This window comes from Neofelis nebulosa, chromosome 8 (genome assembly GCF_028018385.1).
Source record: "Neofelis nebulosa isolate mNeoNeb1 chromosome 8, mNeoNeb1.pri, whole genome shotgun sequence".
NCBI lineage: Eukaryota > Metazoa > Chordata > Mammalia > Carnivora > Felidae > Neofelis > Neofelis nebulosa.
Window position 1 is genome coordinate 89,888,102 of NC_080789.1, and position 18,097 is coordinate 89,906,198.

The following is an 18,097-nucleotide window of genomic DNA, read 5'->3' on the forward strand; positions in this document are numbered from 1 at the left end:
TTCTAAAAGGAAGTCAAAAGGAAAATGGATCCATAACCTAAATTCAATAGCCAACTTTGAAAAATAAACATTTATTTCAAAAATAAGAAACTTAAAAGAGAGCTTAGAAAAGTTTGTCACCCATGGTTTGTTCATTTGTCCACTGTAGCTCTGTAGTAACAAAAAAAAATTGAACATTTTAGAGACAAGCCTTCTAGTCTGGATTAGTGTCTGGAGTCTCTTCTACGTTCTAATCAAATCCCAAGAGAAAAGGTAAGGTACAATCTATTTTTTTTCTATCTAGTTCACCCTTGCAGTGGACTCCCTTTCAATAACAGCTTCAGTCAATTCTCGCTCTCCATTCAGGATGTGCTGAATCAGCCAGTTGACACCACAAACCAGGCAGAGTGCTAGGCTGTGGAGCTTCAACATCAATTCCTGCTCCCCACGTATATAAAACTTATCATCTAGACTATATCCTAAATATTGAGGATACATTTCATAATCTGGTAATTAAACATATTAACATATGTGTTACAACACATTTAAGTACAGAGACACACACTACAAATAGTTTTGCTATTCACCCATACCACTCTGCAGCAGATTGGTTACTTTTACTTCATTATTACCTTTAACATGTTCAAATTTTCTAAAATACCAACACCGCCATATTTTAAATTTTCTTGTTTTACAGCAGAATCAAAGGAACCCTCAAACTCTAACTGTATACAGACTCTGTATTCTAAGGCCACATATACTTACCCTCTCTTAACTAGAAAGGTAAGACAAAACATACATCACTGAACTCTCACACTAACACCCAAGGGATCCCATCTGTTTATTACTGTTAACAAAAATACACAGAGTTAAAGAACAGTAAAACCTGAATTTGCATGAAAGCCCAACATAGAAACAAAAGCTATCTACTACATACAGATTTTTAGTGAAAAACTTACGTAATGAACGTCGTCTTTTGTTCTTTAATTTTCTCCTTTTGTTCATTCCAGCTTTAGAAGGAGATTCTTCTTTGGCCTTTGGCTGGCTAGAAACTTTTGAGGAGTTCTGCTGACTGAAGTGTGTGGGTACATGGCGAGCTAGCCCTCCCTGAGAAGCAAAGCTGGCATTGCAGCCACCAACAACACACTAGATAAAGATAAAAAAGGATGTCAGGGATGCTATGCAAGGCACAAGTATATGAAGGAGTGAATATTCTGTTATTTTCAGAAGTAAATGAGTAACACTATAGAACTATTCCAGATAGAAACTACAAGAGATTACTACACCCTTTCTTTTTATAAGGTGCCCCAAATAATACATATTAGGCAGTGGCAGAGCTGGGAAATAAAACTCTAGTGTCACGACTCTCCAGTTTACTGCTCTTCCCACTGTACACAAGACAAAAATAGTGAGATCTTCTTCCCAGAAAAATCAGGTTTTGAATTAATCACTTTGCTAAGAAAAACAGTTAACTTTTTTTAAATCAGAGAATTACATATCCTGACAATTACTTGGGACTCCTAGATTTCTTTTTTAATGTTTATTTATTTATTTGAGAGAGAGAGCATGAGAGCGCGATGAGCATGGGAAGGACAGAGAGAGAGGGAGAGAAAAGAATCCTAAGCAGGCTCCGTGCTGTCAGCACAGAGTCTGACGCGGTGCTCAAACTCATGACACGTGAGATCATGACCTGAGCTAAAATCAAGAGTCGGATGTTTAACTAACTGAGCCACCGAGGCACCTGGGGACTCCTAGATTTCTAAAATTATTTTTATCTTAACCATACATACTACTTCAATACGTTCAGCAGCCTCCCTACTGTTCTACCCTGTTGTAACAGGGAAGAAATACAGTGATACTGACTTTTAAACAATTAGACCCAGCTACTCCGAGAAGACTTACCCTCAGGGTTGGTTTTACCCAACTCGTTAAGTTCCATTAAATAATGCCTCTTTAGCCTTCAGCACTTGCCAAGACTGAGATAACTACCCAAGTCACCTGGCAGATCTGCTACTCCAACAATGAATGCAGAACGTTTAGATATCACTAAAATTATAATAAACAAATTAGCTACAGTACAAAGTGTATGACATCTAACAAGTGAATGTTAGTAATTAAAACAAATGCCATTTACAAAATGATCACCACAGCAAAATTCATAGCTAGATTTCCAGGGGCTCTTCTATTGGTAACTAAGCCAATTTACTTAGATTGACAACAAAAACTGACTTGACAACCAAACTCCAAGCATCCAAATCCGTCAAATCATGTCAAACACCAAATAAATCTATCACATTGTTCCTAGGTGGTTCAACGTACAATAGAGTCTATCTAGATAATACCACAAAAAAATGTACATGTTTCCAGGCTCTTTCTTTCAATCCAGGCAACTTTACCATTTTAAACTTCAACTCTCTACTAGGGATCATATCTTTATTCACTCTCTCTAAATCTACCCAACTTAAGAAAAGCTCATCCCTTTGCAACTACATGGATGGAACTTGAGGGTATTATGCTAAGCGAAATTAGAGAAAGACAAATATCATATGACTTCACTTATATGAGGAATTTAAGATACTAAACAGGTGAACATAAGGGAAGGGAAGCAAAAATAATATAAAAACGAGGGGGACAAAACCTAAGAGACTCTTAAATATAGAGAACAGAGGGCTGCTGGAGGGGATGTCGAGGGGGGATGGGCTAAGTGGTTAAGGGGCATTAAGGAATCTACTCCTGAAATCATTGTTGCACTATATGCTAACTTGGATATAAATTAAATAATAATTAAAAAAAAAAAAAAGCTCATCCTCCTTTGAAGATACTCTCACACTTTCAGACTGCTTATCTACGTATCGCAATTAATCCTTTCTTCAGGTATTTTGAAGGCAAGAACATACTTTTATGAATATATATACGTATACATATGTGTGTGTGTATCCAGAACCACCTTGCAAATCATAGCTATTTCTAAATCTATCTGAAGAACTCAACTATTTATAGATTCTGGTAAAACTGATGCTGGCTGAAACATTTCAGAGCAAGCCCCTCAGGCAGTGTCATTCATAAATATTCTATTTATTCTTGTATACAACAGACCTTTTATGGGCTTAATGGCACTCAGCATTGCTAATAAAAACCTTTGCCCATTCTAAGGTGTACACTAAGAGGCAGAGGAATGATTCAAGGTTTTAATTCAAATACTTATTTAAAAAAAAAAAAATTTTTTTTTTAAGGGCACGGGGCAGGGGGACCAGAGTGGCTCTCAGTCAGTTGAGCATCTGACTCCTGGTATCGGCTCAGGTCATGATCTCAGGGTGGTGGGATCAGGTCTGTGTCAGGCTCAAGCACGGAGCCTATTTGGGGATTCCCGCCCCCCATTTGCACACGCGAGCTCTCTCTCCCTCAAAATAAAATAAAAAATATTTACTCTATGTACTGTGCACCATGCAAGATGCTAGAAGTATAAGGATGAATAAGACACAGTACCCCCCGAAAGAGCTTACAATATGTCAGTAGGCATATGACACCTTAAAGAACTACAGTTAGGCTTAGGGGGCAGAGTGCTATGGGAACCCTGAAAAGGAGCAATTAACCATATCCAGTGCTTGAAAGTATTTCACTCAATTCTTTTAATACTTTTTTAAATGTTTATTTCTGAGAGAAAGAGAGACAGACAGTCGATCAGTTTGAGAAAGTGCACGTAGGGGAGGGTCAGAGAGAGAGGGGGACAGAGGATCCAAAGCAGGTTCTGTGCTGACAGGAGACAGCCCCAAGTGGGGCTCGAATTCAAGAACCACAAGATCATGACGTGAATTGGAGTTGGACAATTAACCAACTGAGCCACCTAGGTGCTCCTCATTCAAGTCTTACAATGACCTTATCAATAGTGTTACCCTCAGCCTATATCAAGAATGTTCAGCTACAGATTCTGGCGATGAAAAGTTTAGCATCTAATGGTTACTGAATTCTTAGAATTAAAAAATTTATATTTAAAAAAATATATATATTTCAAGTGCCAAGAAAAAAGAATGCTTTTTAAAAGTTTCCATCTCCTATTGATTACCACACTGCCATAGAACAACACTGTCCACAAAAGCCACTAGCCAAATGTTGCTATTTAACACTTTAAGGCAACTGTAACTAAGAAACAAAATTTTAATTTTATTTAAATTAATTTTTATTTATTGAGGTAAAATTCATGTAACACACTACTTTAAAGTGTATAATGCAGTGATCTTTAGTGCATTCACAACATTGTATAACCACCAGCTAGCTCCACATCCTTGTCAACACTTGTTATTTTCAGTTTATTTTATTAATCTTTTATTGAGGAGGGCACCTGTTGGGATGAGCACTGGGTGTTGTACGGAAACCAATTTGACAATAAACTGCATATTAAAAAAGAATAAATAATAAATAAATAAAATCTTAAAAAAGCAAAAAAAAAAAGTAATCTTTTACTATTAACATTCAGGCCAGCCCTTCCATTTTAATTTTCAATTAAATACCTGATACTCAATTTCACTACTGAAAAACTTTTAAATGTATCTGCAATAGCTTGCTACGTGAATCTACCTCTCCAACTACAAATTTTTGAAATCTAAATAAAGATCAAGTATTCAGCATCTGAAATGAGAAGGCTTAAGTAAAATTACCCTCATGGGTTAGTTTTACACTGTCCAATACATTTTAATCATTAGATACCTATAGTACTAAGCACTAAGCCACTTGAAATATGGCTCTTCTTAAAAAATACTGTAAGTATAAAATATGCACTGAACTTTGAAGATTTAGTACACAAAAAAGCAAAAACTTTCATTAATTCTGTATATTGCTAAGATGTTGAAACAATACAAGGAGTTAAGCCAAAGATATTGTTTAAATTATTTTCACCCATTTCAATTATTTTAATGAAACACTGGAGAATTTAAAATTATATATTTGGTTCACACATATTTGTGTTACACAGTACTGCACAGAATAAAGCCACAGAGTATTTATTTTTCTTACTTTTCAATTTTAGAAGATATCATCCTTGTATTTCCTAACATCTACTTTAAAAACTACATTAATTGTCTTTGGTGGCCCATGTGTCAGATACTTTAAGGAATACAATATAAGTAAGATAGTCTTTGCCCTGGAATTCCCAGTTTAATATTGGTTATTCAAACAAATCTGCTGGAAAAATATCACATTTCAAACTTCCGAATAGCTACCTGAATACAATTAAGACAGAGATGACAGTAACAGTTTCAGATCCAAGCCCTCAGGTTTAAATTCAGAAGGATTTTGTGATATAATTCCATCCAGCATTACCCTTAATTATAAGGGTCCCAATACAATAGCAGATACATTTTGTCCCAGAATCCTTCAAGACTGCAATGAATAGGCCCTGAAAGCATCTAGAACTGAGGAAATATCACAAGTGTATTTTAATCAGTGGTGATTCAATGCTCTGGAAATGAATGAGAATTCTAGTAGAAAATAGTTTTATCTTTGCTTTTAATCATTCATCCATCAAGAATCATAAACAAATCTAAAAAAGAAAACCTAAAAGTACAATGAGAATTTAAAATGAGAGAGAGTCCTTTATTAAAAAGAAATACAAGGGGGCGCCTGGGTGGCTCAGTCGGCTGAACGTCCGACTTCGGCTCAGGTCACGGATCTCATGGCTTGTGAGTTCGAGCCCCGCGTCAGGCTCTGGGCTGATAGCTCAGAGCCTGGAGCCTGTTTCGGATTCTGTGTCTCCCTCTCTCTGCCCCTCCCCTGTTCACACTCTGTCTCTCTCTCAAAAATTAAATAAAACATTTAAAAAAAAAAAAAAAGAAATACAAGAATCACACACATTTCACTTAAATACAAATTTTACCCTAGAAAATAATTTTAAGCATCATCTAATGAAAATTCCATCCATTATGTATATATCACAGAAAACAAGGTAAGAGACAAATCAGCTATTGCCTCAAGTGGACTTTCATTCCTCTCAACAAGAATATTTCATGGTGAATGTGGTTTTAATGTTCAAAGATTCATTTTTTCCCCAACACATACAATGATCCATGAATTCAAGCCACCACATTGATGTCCTGATTTCAACAATCAGGGGAAAATCTGGTTGTTGGATACCAAATGCTTTAAATGATCTATTTCCCAAATCCACTGAAATACTCTCTATATACTGACTACTGTTGTGGTCAAGCAGCTGTTCTAAAATGTGGAATCACTGTTTTTATTTTTCGCCCCAAACATGTTCAAATGAAGCAATACTAACAATGTCTTTTCTAGTACTAAGACCGCCTTATTCATATATTCCCAGAAGTGCTATGAAAATCTACAAGGGGCTACTGAAACACCGAGGACAAAACATCACTTTCACAGGAGACATGGTAGTATTTATTAATAAAGTAGGTAATCTAAAGAAAAATAAAAATTCCGGGCAGGTAGAAATGTTGGTTTTTTTAGTTGTGACAAATGTATCACAGTAATATGAATGAGGCAACACTAAGGGAAACAAACTAGGTGAAGGCACATGAATAGTCTGTTATATCTCTGCAGCTTAACTTTTCTGTAAATCTAACATTTTTCCAAAATAAAAAGCTTTTAAAAATTCCAAGTAGAGGGATGCCTAGGTGGCTCAGTCAGTTGAGCGTCCAACTCTTGATTTTGGCTCAAGAATCTCATGGTTCCCGAGATCGGCCCCCCATGTTGGGCTCTGCACTGACAGTGCAGAACTTGCTTGGGATTCTCTCTTTCTGTCTGTCCCTCTCCACCCCTCCCCTGTTCATATGGGTGCACACACTTGCTGTCTCTCTCTCAAACAAACAAACAAAAAATCCAAGTAGAAAGCACAGCCACAATGATTGTGATTCATTTGAGAACTACAAGTAGTTCTTATGGCTGGAACACTACAGTAAGGGAACAAATGAGTCATGAAGCAGATAAATAACAGGTATGAAGATCTTATTATGCATCATGCTAAGAAATAGGAATTTTAATTTGGAAAGAGGAGTTATCATGGATTTCAAACTGAGTGACTAACAGAACCACAGAAGATAAACGGGGGATAAAAGAGTAGAGTGAGAAGTAGCAGTCATATTCAAAATATATTGAGGATCTGTGCCTGGGTGGCTCAGAGTTAAGCATCTGACTTCGGCTCAGGTCATGACCTTGCGGTTCATGGGTTCCAACCCCGCATCGGGCTCTGTGCTGACAGCTCAGAGCCTGGAGCCTGCTTTGGATTCTGTGTCTCCCCCTCTCTCTGCCTGTCCCCCATTCGTGCTCTGGTCCCTCTCCCAAAAATAAATAAACGTTAAAAAAATTTTTTCTTAATATACAGAGGGTCAAATTGACAGGATTTGCTAATGTATTTACAGGAGTACAGGAAAAGTTAAGAGAGGAATCAAGAATGATACAGGGCTCTTAAAGTGAGAGCCCTTGATCTTACTATTTACCGAGTCTAGAATAGAACCATGTTTGAAATGAAAAACCTCAAGATTTTGTACATGTTAAGTTCAAGATATTCTATTAGACATCCAAGCCAAATATTCCATTCTGGAATCCAAGAGGTAATATTGTTAGGGCTAGAGATAAACATCTGAGAGTAAACAGAATATAAAAAGTATTTACTAGTATTTAAAACCAAAGGACACCTAGGGTAAGAACTTTGAGAGCACTCTCCAACATTTAGAAGTCAGGTATACCGAGCAGAGATGAGCAAAACTGACTAGACAGGAGCAGCAGCCAATGGCTTTGGAAATAGAGGTTGGAGGGATGAAGAATAGGCAAGTGTGGTATAAAAGAGGCCTAGAAAAGAAAGGTTACATCAATAAAAATAAGATCCCATATGTGACATGCACACAGTACACACAGCATATCTTTTTCCCCCTCAATGCTTTTCCCCCCCTTTCAAAGACCATTGAACTGGCAGTCACATTTACCATAGAAATGCTGCTTAGTTAGTACAGAGTACCTGGTAAGAGAAATACCTTGTAGAACAGTAATTCTGAAGCCTAGGCACACATCCAAATCACATAATTTTTTTTTTTTAATGTTAATTTATTGAGAGAGAGGCAGAGCAAGCAGGGAAGGGGGTGGAGAGAGAGGGAGAGAAAGAATCCCAACCAGGCTCATGCTGTCAGCATGGAGCCCAGTGCAGGGCTCAAACTCACGAACTGTGAGAGTCGGATACTAAACTGAGTGAGTCACCCAGGTGCCCCTCAATTTTTTTAAACATAGCAAAATGCCTGGCTGTGTGCCCCAGATTCTGATTTAACTGGTCCTGGATGCAACTCTAGCACCAGGATTTGGACAGCCAGTAGCACAGTTCATACAGTAAAGGAAGAACTACTTCAGTCTTAACAGCTTTCCAAATAATGAGATCCCTGTCATTGTCCAATGGTGACCAACTCATTTTTCTTTTGGGGGAATAAAGGGAATCATTTTTTGTCTTTTAGAATCATGATGACCAATGCAGTTATTATTCTTACTTATAGTCAAATAATTCCATGTTTGGTCAGCAGGAGCCTCCTAATAAGCACTGGCTGCCAAGGCTAGGGAGCTTCAAATACAGACATACAAATGTCAAAGAAGAATTAAAGACAGCAGAACAGGGTATTTAAAGCTTCATATTATTACAGAGAATGTGTCTTAAAAATAAAAAGATTCTTACAAATATATATATTAAAATACATATATATATATATGAGGTGATGGATGAGTTAACTAGATGGAGAGAATACTTTCACAACTGTATACATGTATCAAATCACCACGATGTATAATTTAAATTTCTTACAATTTTATTTGTCAATTATACCTCAAAAACCTGGGGGAAAAAAGCAAGCGATTTAAAAATTATCAAAATCAACTATCATTACAAAACAGGTCATTAAAGAACATGAGAAGGAAATTATTTCATCATCCACCACAGTGAATACCAGTATCATTCACTATGTAACAAATTACCAGAAACTGCCTGAATGCACAACTGTAAAGTTATCATAGGTTAAATATGGTTTGATAAAAAATTTTTTCTTTATCAAGAATGCAGGCTAGCGTTTTGATTCCAAAACACCTAAAAAGAATGACTACTTTATGTATCAAGCTTGAAAGAAAATCTGAGTTTTCAAGCACTACTCTAACACAATGAGAAGTTATTCAAATGTGTCAATATTACAAATGGAGTCAATCATGTTGAGCTACAGGACGCTATCTGCTGAGGAAAAGTCACAATAAATAAATTAATCCGAGATAATTAAATAACTATACTCTGTTCAAAGTAAGGAGAAACAGGATGGAGAACTATTTATCATGCTACTGGAAGCCTAAAGAAAGCTGGAGTAGCCATACTTATATCAGACAAACTAGACTTTAAATTAAAGGCTGTAACAAGAGATGAAGAAGGGCATTATATAATAATTACAGGGTCTATCCACCAGGAAGAGCTAACAATTATAAATGTCTATGCGCCGAATACCGGAGCCCCCAAATATATAAAACAATTACTCATAAACATAAGCAACCTTATTGATAAGAATGTGGTAATTGCAGGGGACTTTAACACTCCACTTACAAAGTAAGGAGAAACATGTAAGGGAAGCAAAACTACATATCGAGCTTGTCTCATAAAAAGTATAACTACATAATTTCAAACAAATACAAATCCATCAAGACAAACCACTGCCCCATTAGCAATAAAGGAAATCAAAAGAATCACCAAACAAGCTGTATATAACTACTTTTTTTTTTCTTCAGTTAGGCAAAATATGTATTTCTAAGTGTGGTGGTATTGAAGCCACTTGGCTCTGATAAAGCTTAACACCAGATAACAAGAATCAAATTTAAATTGAAAAGGAAAAAAAAGAAGACCAAGAGAATAGTTTAAAATATTGCCATATTCTACTACTGTGAACACATGTAATGTTTTGTTTGCTTTTAAAGATTTTATGTAATCTCTACACCCAACGTGGGGCTCAAATTTACAACCCCAAGATCAAGAGTCCCACGCTCTACCAACTGAACCAGCCAGGCATTCCAACACATGTAATGTTTTCCAAACCTTTAATAACTAAAATATTTCACTACATTTAACAAAATGGCAGCAGCAACTCCCCTTCCCACAAAGTCTAAATGTATATATAAAGCACAGGTATATATACCTGACAAAGTGAACGTGGGGTGGGGGAATTTTATCTAGGAACAATCCTTGTACTTTAATTATCAAATATAAATATCATAAAAGCCCTTGGCAAAGAAACTGTATTTGCATTTTAAGAGTACATTGATTTTACAAAACTAAAGTTTCATAAGCTAACATGATTATTTTCATATGATACTATCTTCTTATCAGACATTAAGTTTAGGAAACATAAAACTAGCCTTAAACCTAATGACACATCCACCACTTTCTTTTATTTCTAATAACAAGTTACTTAGGTCTTAATGACTTTCAGTTTCAAGCCTCTGCCATTGCCAACACTACAATGGAGACTACTACCCTTCAAATATTTAGACAGTTGTCCCAGAAACTACATATATATTCAGATATATATATTCAGATATATTCAATATTTTAAAATCTGATTAGATGAGCATCAAAATAATAATAGTCATGAATTACAAACCAAGGAATAAAACAAGAACACAAGTTAAGGGGCGCCTGGGTGACTCAATCAGTTAAGCATCTTACTTCAGCTCAAGTCATGATCTCATGGTTCATGGCTTCAAGCCCCAGCTTGGGTTCTGTGCTGACAGCTCAGAGCCTGGAGCCTGCTCCAGATTCTGTCTCCCTCTCTGCCCCTCTTCCACTCACGCTCCATCTCTCTCTCTCTCTCTCTCTCTCTCTCTCTCTCTCTCTCTCTCTCTCTCTCTCTCTCTCAAAAATAAACACTAAGAAAAATTAAAACAAAACAAAACAAAACAAAAAACCCACAAGTCCATTCCTAAATAAATGATTAATTGGCAGACAGACATATAAAGAACAAAGAAGGCTCTATAAGTATAATACTTACCAAAAAGTTTAGATTGAGAAGCAGAAAACATACTCATTTTGTAATCCTTATATTAATAATTGATTCAGCCAAGAATCACCAATAGAAACTAAAACTAATTCCAATGGGAAACAACTTATTTACGTACATTCAAAGTATCTCCCCAAAACTTATTATAAAGGGACAAAGAATAAGTTTACAGTGGAGAACTTGGCAAATTCCACCTTCATCAAGTGATCTAGGTAACATTATCTACGATGGAACAAACTGTCATCAAGTATCCCTTGACATAATAGTGAGAATTTTGTTGTATTTTCTCCAAAAATTCATAAACCCAATCTCATCATTACCAAAAATCCCAAAACAGGGAATATACTACAAAATAAAAGGTTTATATTCTTCAAAAATATCAGTGCCATGAAAAATACAGAAAGGCTGAGAAAACTTTATGAAAATTAAATGCAATATGAGATCCTCAACTGGATTCTAAGCAGACGGAGAAAAAAAAATTAAAAACAAACAAATAAAACAAACAAAAAAACCAAACAAACAAAAAACCTGCTACAAAAGACATTAGTGGGACAATTAGTGAACTTCAATAACTAATAGCATCAATGTTAAATTTCTGGGTCTTGACAACTACTCTAAGGTTACGTAAATGAATATCCTTGTTCTTAGGAAATGTACACACTGAAGTATTTAGGGATTTTGATCCTCTCAAATGTTTTCCAAAAAATGTGTGTGTAGGTAGGTAAGGAAGGAGAAAAAGGGAGAAAGGGAAGGAAGGTAGACAGATGAAGAAACGGATGATGGATAAATATAGAACAAATGTAGTAAAAAGTTAATTGGTGAATCCGGGTTAGGATATATGGAATTTATACATTCATGTGAGAGAGAGGAAATATATGGGAGCTTTTCATCTTCTCTGCAAGTTGAAATTACTTCAAAATTAAGTTTTAAAACTCTGCATTTTAGAAAAAGCACCATAAAAAGTAAAGGGAAAAAAAAGTCAAAATAAGAAAAATATTTAATTCCTATCATAGCAGGGAAATGTTTTTCCTACTTTTAAGCAGATTAACAAGATTTCCAACCTAAAATTACAAAAATAATACAGGAAGAAAGGTAATGAAAATATATAGAAACATATTTACATTGTGTATACAAGTATTTACATTTACATTGTGTGTAACTACATGTTTATATGTAGAAATGTACAATACCAATATACAGAAGCTTCCAGATGGCAGAACAAACAAAATTTTATGAGAAATGACAAGCTAGACCAAAATATCTGTTACAGCAAACATGTACACTTTATATTAAGCTTTGGGGGTTTTTTTGAGAGAGAAAGAGGGCGCAAGTGAGCAAGGGGCTGAGAGAGAGAGAGAGAGAGAGAGAGAGAGAGAGAGAGAGAGAGAGACAGAGACAGAGACAGAGACAGCCAGACAGGGAAGTGAGAGAGAAGCAGGGCTTGAGTTCACCAGATGGGGGACTCCAGATCAACCAAAGTGGGGCATGAGCTCACCCGATGTGGGACTCAAACTCACAAACCGTGAGATCATGACCTGAGCCGGTCAGATGCTTAATGACTGAGCCACCTAGGGCCCAAAATTAAGGTTTTTATAAATCAGAAAGAAAAAATCCAGGATGCCTGGGTGGCTCAGTTGGTTAAGTGTCCGACTCTTGATTAAGGCTCAGGTCATGCCCCTCCCCCATTCACACAAGCTCTATCTCAAAATAAATAAACTTAAAAAATAACAATAAAAAGCAAGCCTATACATACTCTTTGACCTAGTAACATAGGTTTTAGGATTTATATTAGCTCCCAAAAGCAGTTTATAAGAATGTTAATTACATTGTTCTTTACATTGGGGATAATTGTGCAAAAAACGATCCATCAAGAAATGACTATTAAATATGATAAACTATCACATAGGAATACCATACAACCATTAAAAAGTAATAAATTTATAAATGTGAAGCAATGTCCAATATAGAAATGAAAAAGTAAGTTACATGTAGGTGCAAAATGATTCCATTTATTTCTTTGCTTTGTACAGGTTAAGAAATCAAATAAGTACTAAAAAATAAACAATGGTTTTCTATAGATGTTAAAGTTATACTATCTTCTTGAAGCTTTTCAGAATTAAAATTCTTTAGTAGTAGCAAGTATTACATTTGTTATACTTATTTCCATGTGACAGAGTGGAAGCGCAGCATCCCCTCTCTCAAAATAAACCAAAACTTAAAGAAAAAAAAGAAAATATTTCTTCTCTTCCAACATCAATCTCCTCATGTATAAAATGAGGGCAGGCACCTGGGAAGGCTCACTCGGTTAAGCAACAGGCTTTTGATTTTGGAAGGTCATGATCTCACGATTCATAAGATCGACACCAACACGGGGCTGCTTAAAACTACCACTGCGGAGCCTGTTTGGGATTTTCTCTCTCTCTCTCTCTCTGCCTTTCCTGCTTGCTTTAAATAAATAAACTTTTAAAAAATAAAATAAGGGGCGCTTGGTTTTCTCGGTAGGTTAAGCATCCGACTTCACCTCAGCTCATGATCTCACCAGTTCATGGGTCCCAGCCCTGCATTGGGCTCTGTGCTGACAGCTCAGAGCCTGAAGTCTGCTTCTGATTTTGTGTTTCCCTCTCTCTCTCTCTGCCCCTCCCCCACTCACGCTGTCTCTCAAAAATAAATAAACCTTTAAAAATAAATAAATAAAATGAGGGCAAAACAGTAATTACTTCACAGAATTGTTTTAAGAGGTAGTTAATAGGTAATACAATAAAATATGTAGGTAATGTGCAAGCCGCAAAGTAGCATTATTAAAGCCTTTGCTAATCATGATTATTTCTGACCCTTACCTTCATCTTGTTCATTATACAACAAATATTCAAACATTCAATATGAAAAACTTTTTTCTAATGTTTGTTTATTTTTGAGACAGAGAGAGAGAGAGAGAGACAGAGACAGAGAGAGACAGAGCACAAATGCAGGAGGGGAAAAGAGAGAGTGAGATACAAAATCTGAAGCAGCTCCAAGCTCTGAGCTATCAGCACAGAACCTGACATGGGGCTTGAACCCACAAGCCACAGATCATGACCTGAGCCAAAGTCGGACACTCAACTGATTGAGCCACCCAGGCATCCCAATATGAAAAACTTATGAAACCAATTGCTTATACATTTAATTTCTAGATAGTGGCTCACCAGTCTACAGAACTAGGTCTGAAAATATTTCAGGGGTGCCTGGGTGGCTCACTTGGTTAAGCATCCAACTCTTTTTTTGTTTGTTTATTTTTGAGAGAGAGAGAGAGAGAGAGAGAGAGAGAGGGAGAGGGAGGGAGGGGGAGAGAGAGAAAACACACACACACAAGTAGGTGAAGGGCCGAGAGGAGACATATTCCAAAGGAGACATATTCCATTTCCAAAGCCCTCCAAAGAGGGCTCCACGCTGACAGCAGGGAGCCCGATGTGGTGGTTGTGGGGCTCAAACTCACAAACCATGACATCAAGGCATCCAATTCTTGATATCAGCTTAGGTCATGATCTCATGATTCACGAGATCAAGCCCCATGTCAAGCTCTGCACTGACAGGGTGGAGCCTGCTTGGGATTCTCACTCTTTCAAAACAAATAATTTAAACTTCAAAAATCTTTTTAAGGGGCACCTGGGTGGCTCAGTCAGGTGACTGTCCAACTTTGGCTCAGGTCATGATCTCACGGTTCGTGGGTTCGAGCCCCATGTTGGGCTCTGTGCTGACAGCTCAGCCTGAAGCGTGCTTCGAATTCTATGTCTCCCTCTCTCTCTAGCCCCTCCCCTATTTGTGCTCTCCTTCTCCCCCCAAAATAAATAAACTTAAAAAAAAATGTTTTAATATTTCAATTCCCACAATAAAGTACCATCTATATATATGCAACATACTACTCCCTAAATAGTCCACTCATTCTTTTATGTTTCCTTTTCTTTCTCCCAAAGGCACTTCCATCTACAATTAAGTAGTGGTGATGGTTGCAGAACACTATGAATACACTAAAAAAAACTACTAAATTGTACACTTGGGTAAACTTTACAGAATGAAATTTTATTTAAATATATACCTGAAATGATCTTCCTATAACCATAAAATAAAACTCAGCTTTTCTGTAAGAGCCTCCTCATCTTCACACACTAAAGGTAGGCAAAAATTTTTTAAATAATACAAAAGGCACTAACTATAAAAAATAAAAGCTAGAGAACTACAGGCCAATATCCCTGATGAATATGGATGCAAAAATTCTCAATAAGATACTAGCAAATCAAATTCAACAGCATATAAAAAGAATTATTCACCATGATCAAGTGGGATTCATTCCTGGGATGCAGGACTGGTTCAACATTTGCAAATCAATCAACGTGATACATCACATTAGTAAAAGAAAAGATAAGAACCATATAATCCTGTTAATTGATGCAGAAAGGCCTTTGACAAAATTCAGCAACCTTTCTTAATAAAAACCCTCGAGAAAGTCGGGATAGAAGGAACATACTTAAACATCATAAAAGCCATTTATGAAAAGCCCACAGCTAATATCATCCTCAATGGGGAAAAACTGAGAGCTTTTTCCCTGAGATCAGGAACACGACAGGGATGTCCACTCTCACCGCTGTTGTTGAACATAGTGTTGGAAGTTCTAGCAGCAGCAATCAGACAACAAAAGGAAATCAAAGGCATCAAAATTGGCAAAGATGAAGTCAAGCTTTCACTTTTTGCAGATGACATGATATTATACATGGAAAATCCGACAGACTCCACCAGAAGTCTGCTAGAACTGATACATGAATTTAGCAAACTTGCAGGATACAAAATCAACGTACAGAAATCAGTTGCATTTACACACTAATAATGAAGCAACAGAAAGACAAATAAAGAAACTGATCCCATTTACAATTGCACCAAGAAGCATAAAATACCTAGGAATAAATCTAACCAAAGATGTAAAAGATCTGTATGCTGAAAACTATAGAACGCTTATGAAGGAAACTGAAGAAGATACAAAGAAATGCAAAAACATTCCGTGCTCATGGGTTGGAAGAATAAATATTGTCAAAATGTCAATACTACCCAAAGCTATCTACACATTCAATGCAATCCCAATCAAAATTGCACCAGCATTCTTCTTGAAGCTAGAACAAGCAATCCTAAAATTCATATGTAACCACAAAAGGCCCTGAATAGCCAAAGTAATTTTGAAGAAGACGACCAAAGCAGGAGGCATCACAATCCCAGACTTTAGCCTCTACTACAAAGCTGTCATCATCAAGACAGCATGGTATTGGCACAAAAACAGACACATAGACCAATGGAATAGAATAGAAACCCCAGAACTAGACCCACAAACGTATGGCCAACTCATCTTTGACAAAACAGGAAAGAATATTCAATGGAAAAAAGACAGTCTCTTTAACAAATGGTGCTGGGAGAACTGGACAACAACATGCAGAAGATTGAAACTAGACCACTTTCTCACACCATTCACAAAAATAAACTCAAAATGGATAAAGGACCTGAATGTGAGACAGGAAACCATCAAAACTCTAGAGGAGAAAGCAGGAGAAGACCTCTCTGACCTCAGCCGTAGCAATCTCTTACTTGACACATCCCCAAAGGCAAGGGAATTAAAAGCAAAAATGAACTACTGGGACCTTATGAAGATAAAAAGCTTCTGCACAGCAAAGGAAACAACCAACAAAACTAAAAGGCAACCAATGGAATGGGAAAAGATATTTGCAAATGACATATCGGACAAACGGCTAGTATCCAAAATCTATAAAGAGCTCACCAAACTCCACACCTGAAAAACAAATAACCCAGTGAAGAAATGGGCAGAAAACATGAATAGACACTTCTCTAAAGAAGACATCCGGATGGCCAACAGGCACATGAAAAGATGCTCAACGTCACCCCTCATCAGGGAAATACAAATCAAAACCACACTCAGATATCACCTCATGCCAGTCAGAGTGGCCAAAATGAACAAATCAGGAGACTATAGATGGTGGAGAGGATGTGGAGAAACGGGAACCCTCTTGCACTGTTGGTGGGAATGCAAATTGGTGCAGCCGCTCTGGAAAGCAGTGTGGAGGTTCCTCAGAAAATTAAAAATAGACCTACCCTATGACCCAGCAATAGCACTGCTAGGAATTTACCCAAGGGATATAGGAGTACTGATGCATAGGGGCACTTGTACCCCAATGTTTATAGCAGCACTCTCAACAGTAGCCAATTTATGGAAAGAGCCTAAATGTCCATCAACTGATGAATGGATAAAGAAATTGTGGTTTATATACACAATGGAGTACTACGTGGCAATGAGAAAGAACGAAATATGGCCCTTTGTAGCAACGTGGATGGAACTAGAGAGTGTGATGCTAAGTGAAATAAGCCATACAGAGAAAGACAGATACCATATGGTTTCACTCTTATGTGGATCCTAAGAAACTTAACAGAAACCCATGGGGGAGGGGAAGGAAAAAAAAAAAAAAGAGGTTAGAGTGGGAGAGAGCCAAAGCATAAGAGACTGTTAAAAACTGAGAACAAACTGAGGGTTGATGGGAGGTGGGAGGGAGGGGAGGGTGGGTGATGGGTATTGAGGAGGGCACCTTTTGGGATGAGCACTAGGTGTTGTAAGGAAACCAATCTGACAATAAACTTCATATATTGAAAAAAAAAAGCTGATAGATTTCATTGAAATTAAAAAAACTTTTTCAAAAGATCTCATTAGGAAACCAAACACAGAAGGGATGTGCATATAACTGACAAAGAACTTATATCCAAAATATATAAAAATTTATACAATAGGGGCGCCTGGGTGGCTCAGTCAGTTAAGTCATCTGACTTTGGCTGAGGTCATGATCTCATGGTTTATGGGTTCAAATAGGCACTTCCCCAAAACAGGAAATTCAAATAGCCATAAGCACATGAAAATGTGCTCATCATTATTCACTGGGGAAATAAAAATGAAAGCAAAAATGAGATACCACTTATATATCCACCAGAATAGCTAAAATTAAAAGACATTTGATAATATAAGATAGAGCAACTAAAAACTCTAAGTCACTGCTGGTGGAAATGTAAATAATATGACC

At 36.8% G+C, this 18,097-nt stretch overlaps 1 protein-coding gene across 4 annotated transcripts in view; it reads right to left on the reverse strand.

Moving 5' to 3' along the window:
* Nucleotides 1-18,097, reverse strand: part of AEBP2 (AE binding protein 2) — a 94,210-nt gene that overhangs the window by 40,373 nt on the left and 35,740 nt on the right. For 3 of the 4 annotated variants that reach the window (XM_058743500.1, XM_058743501.1, XM_058743502.1), the window contains exon 4: nt 939-1,125. The exons of the other annotated variant lie outside the window; for it this stretch is intronic. In XM_058743500.1, the coding sequence (XP_058599483.1) occupies nt 939-1,125 (187 nt within the window). The remainder of the gene's footprint in view (nt 1-938; nt 1,126-18,097) is intronic. 4 annotated transcript variants of the gene reach the window in all.